Raw genomic sequence first — 2,867 nt, forward strand, 5'->3', positions numbered from 1 at the left:
AGCAACTGATTTAACAACGTCACCCTCCTCAAACTGAAAACAAACCAACCAACAAATAATACTTTCAAAGAAAATTCTTTGGGGAAGATCTCTACTTTCACTGATGAAGACTTGTGAAACTAAAAAAATGTTCACTGTCTTTTCATAGCCTCTGGAAGACTATTTCTTGACTGCTACACTCTAGGAAGTTTCAGCAATATCTGGTTCCATTCTAAAGCACAGAAAACTTGCCCTTATTTCTCATTGATCTTTGTGATAACATGATGATCTGTTGTTGATGTGGTTAACTTTGTTGAGAAAGTGGTAAGAATTTATTTTTTCTAGTACCTTTTCAAGGTACTGAATTAAGACTCGTCTTTTAAACCTGAAAATAAAGAGACATTTTGTTAACCATAAGATATTTAAAGCACCCATGATGTGCAAGGGGACACAAAGAGGAGCTTACAATCTACATGGGAATATAAAACACATCCTCATGGAAGGATCAATCAGTTGCCATGGAGTGTATTCCAACTCATGACAAGCCTAGGTGCATCAGAGCAGAAATGTGCTCCATAGGGTTTCTATGGCTATTTTTCAGGAGTAGATTGCTAGGCCTCCTGAGGCCCCTCTGGGTGGAGTGAACCCCCCACACTTTTGGTTAGCAGCTGAGCATGTTAACTGCTTGCACTACACAGGCACTCTCATGGATTAGCAAATACCAAGAATGTCAATTGAGGGCAAAAGCTCCCAGACTCTGATGAACCTAGAAGGCACCATGAGCTTGGATGATTGAGTTAGATTTGGATAATACCAATCTAAATGCCCGTGGAGACAGCATGAAAGATGAATGAGGGCCAGTGCCTGAAAAAGGAAGGCAGCACCCGTTTCTCTCCACGTCCTGTATAAAGCCCTGCTGCTGAGATAGAGAGAGCGAGCGAGAGAGAGAGAGACAGAGAGAGAGAGACAGAGTGAGAGAGGGAGAGAGAGAGTTCCTCTTGACACCCACCTTGCTGCTTCCTTGATGGTAAACTCAACAAATTGTTTTTTGACTTCCAGAGGTCCTTGCACTTCTTCAAGCAAAATGAAAATTCTTTCATACTCTGAAGACATTAAAAAGAAAACCCTCAGTATTTCAAATAATAGGAAGAGGAAATAGAACTCAATCTCAGTGCATCCACTATCTCAGTCACCATTCTTCATGGGTGGAAAGTTAAAAATAGCTTGAATTTTAAACACTTCAATCAAGATATCCTCACATATCTACTAAGGAAACTCTTGAGAACACTAATCAAGTTTGCTAAGCTGAATAATGGCTTTTCAAAGCTGTTCATAATCCCTGGAATGTGTGACTATGTTCCCTTATATGGAAAAAGGAACTCTGTAGACATAATTAAGTTAAGTATCTTGAGATGGGGAGAGCATCCACAATTATCCACGAGGGCCCACTGTAATTACAAGCATCCTTATAAGAGGGAGACTGTAGAGTTAGGAGGAGAGGGAGAACATGGAGGGGTGGTAGCAGAGGTCAGAGAGGAGAGACGGTGTTATACTGCTGGCCTGGAGATGGAGGGACATGTCACGGGCCAAGGAGTCTCTAGAAGCTATAAAAGACAAGGAAATGGATTCTCCTCTACAGATTTTAGAAGGAACACCATCTGCCAAAACCTTGATTTTAGTGCAGTGAAAATGAATTCAGAATTATGACTTCCAGATCCGTAGATAATAAATGTGTGCTGTTTCAAAGCCACAAAGATTGTGGTAATTTGTTACAGCAGCAATAGAAACTAATACATCAATTTGGAACAAAAAGAAAAGGGTGTATTAGATCTTTCTGTTAAAGTAAACAGGAATCACTTTAATGTATATGTAACCAGAATTCGGCCAAAAAAAAAAAAAAATGTGGCTTAAGAGGCAGCTTTCAAATTACAAACATCATTTTACCAATAGATATTCTTTCACTACTTACTCCGTCCAAACTTTCGAACTTCCTTCATTAATTGATGTTTTATATCAGCATTGATTCCCTGTGCCATAGCAGGAGTTATTTGCAGTGTATTTGGCACAGCTCCCAGAGTAGCCACTGCTGTGACTTTGGGGCCATCGATCAAAAGATTGCAGTTTACACTTCCTCCTACAAGTGCATTACTGTCAGGTTTGTGAATCAGACCATCTTTCCTGAGGCAAGTGAAGTCATCAGACGGAGATTCCAATTTGTTGGGTGGAATACGATCTCCTGCCATATTCATGAGCTTTGGAGGAAGAGATTTTGACAAGAAGCCATCAGGAGCCGTTTGACCATTTTCCATCTCCTCTTCATGGAAATCGTGAATGACAGTAGCCTCTGGAAACCAAATTAAGAGGATGAGCAGCGGGGAACGTGTGTTTCCTCACCCCCGTTGGTACATCTCTGTGCTCTTAGGTTCAGAGGGAATCACTGACTTCCTAAAGCAAGAGGATGTGCCCTTCCGAGTGAGCTCAGGAAAAATAATACAACAAAATGACCTTCCTCCCTTCTTGTCACTATGAATACATACGGAAACCAGGTAAGACAGTACAACTAATAAGCGCACATCCGCACTCTCCTGGGTCTCATGATTTGGTGCCATCTTGTTGCCCTTTATAAGTTGCAAAGCTGCAAGTCTCACTTGATGCCATGATTTCTGACATTCACATAGAACCTGCTAAGCTTTACTGAGCTTCAAGCCAGACAACGTGGATCTGCCTCAACCTGCCTCCCCTCTACTCCAAACTTTCTGTGAAGAGAAGCAGCCATCAGGTGGGAACGCTGTTTCCACTCCATCACTGAACAGCCCTGGCTGCACATCATTCCCCTCATCCTTCACTTCTGCCTCAGAAAAGTGGGTGTCCTTTTACTGCACGTCTAG

General features: G+C 41.8%; 1 protein-coding gene across 1 annotated transcript in view; it reads right to left on the bottom strand.

Moving 5' to 3' along the window:
- Nucleotides 1-240: 240 nt before the first annotated feature.
- The window catches only part of INTS6L (integrator complex subunit 6 like), a 62,950-nt gene continuing 60,323 nt past the window's right edge, over nt 241-2,867 (bottom strand). Inside the window, exons 16-18 of the mRNA XM_042783382.1 lie at nt 1,949-2,323; nt 989-1,082; nt 241-364 (exon numbers count right to left, since the gene is read on the bottom strand). Of these exons, the coding sequence (XP_042639316.1) occupies nt 241-364; nt 989-1,082; nt 1,949-2,323 (593 nt within the window). The remainder of the gene's footprint in view (nt 365-988; nt 1,083-1,948; nt 2,324-2,867) is intronic.

This window comes from Orycteropus afer, unplaced genomic scaffold, assembly GCF_000298275.1.
Source record: "Orycteropus afer afer isolate SDZICR_OR568_19922 unplaced genomic scaffold, OryAfe1.0 scaffold00993, whole genome shotgun sequence".
In the NCBI taxonomy this organism is placed as follows: domain Eukaryota; kingdom Metazoa; phylum Chordata; class Mammalia; order Tubulidentata; family Orycteropodidae; genus Orycteropus; species Orycteropus afer.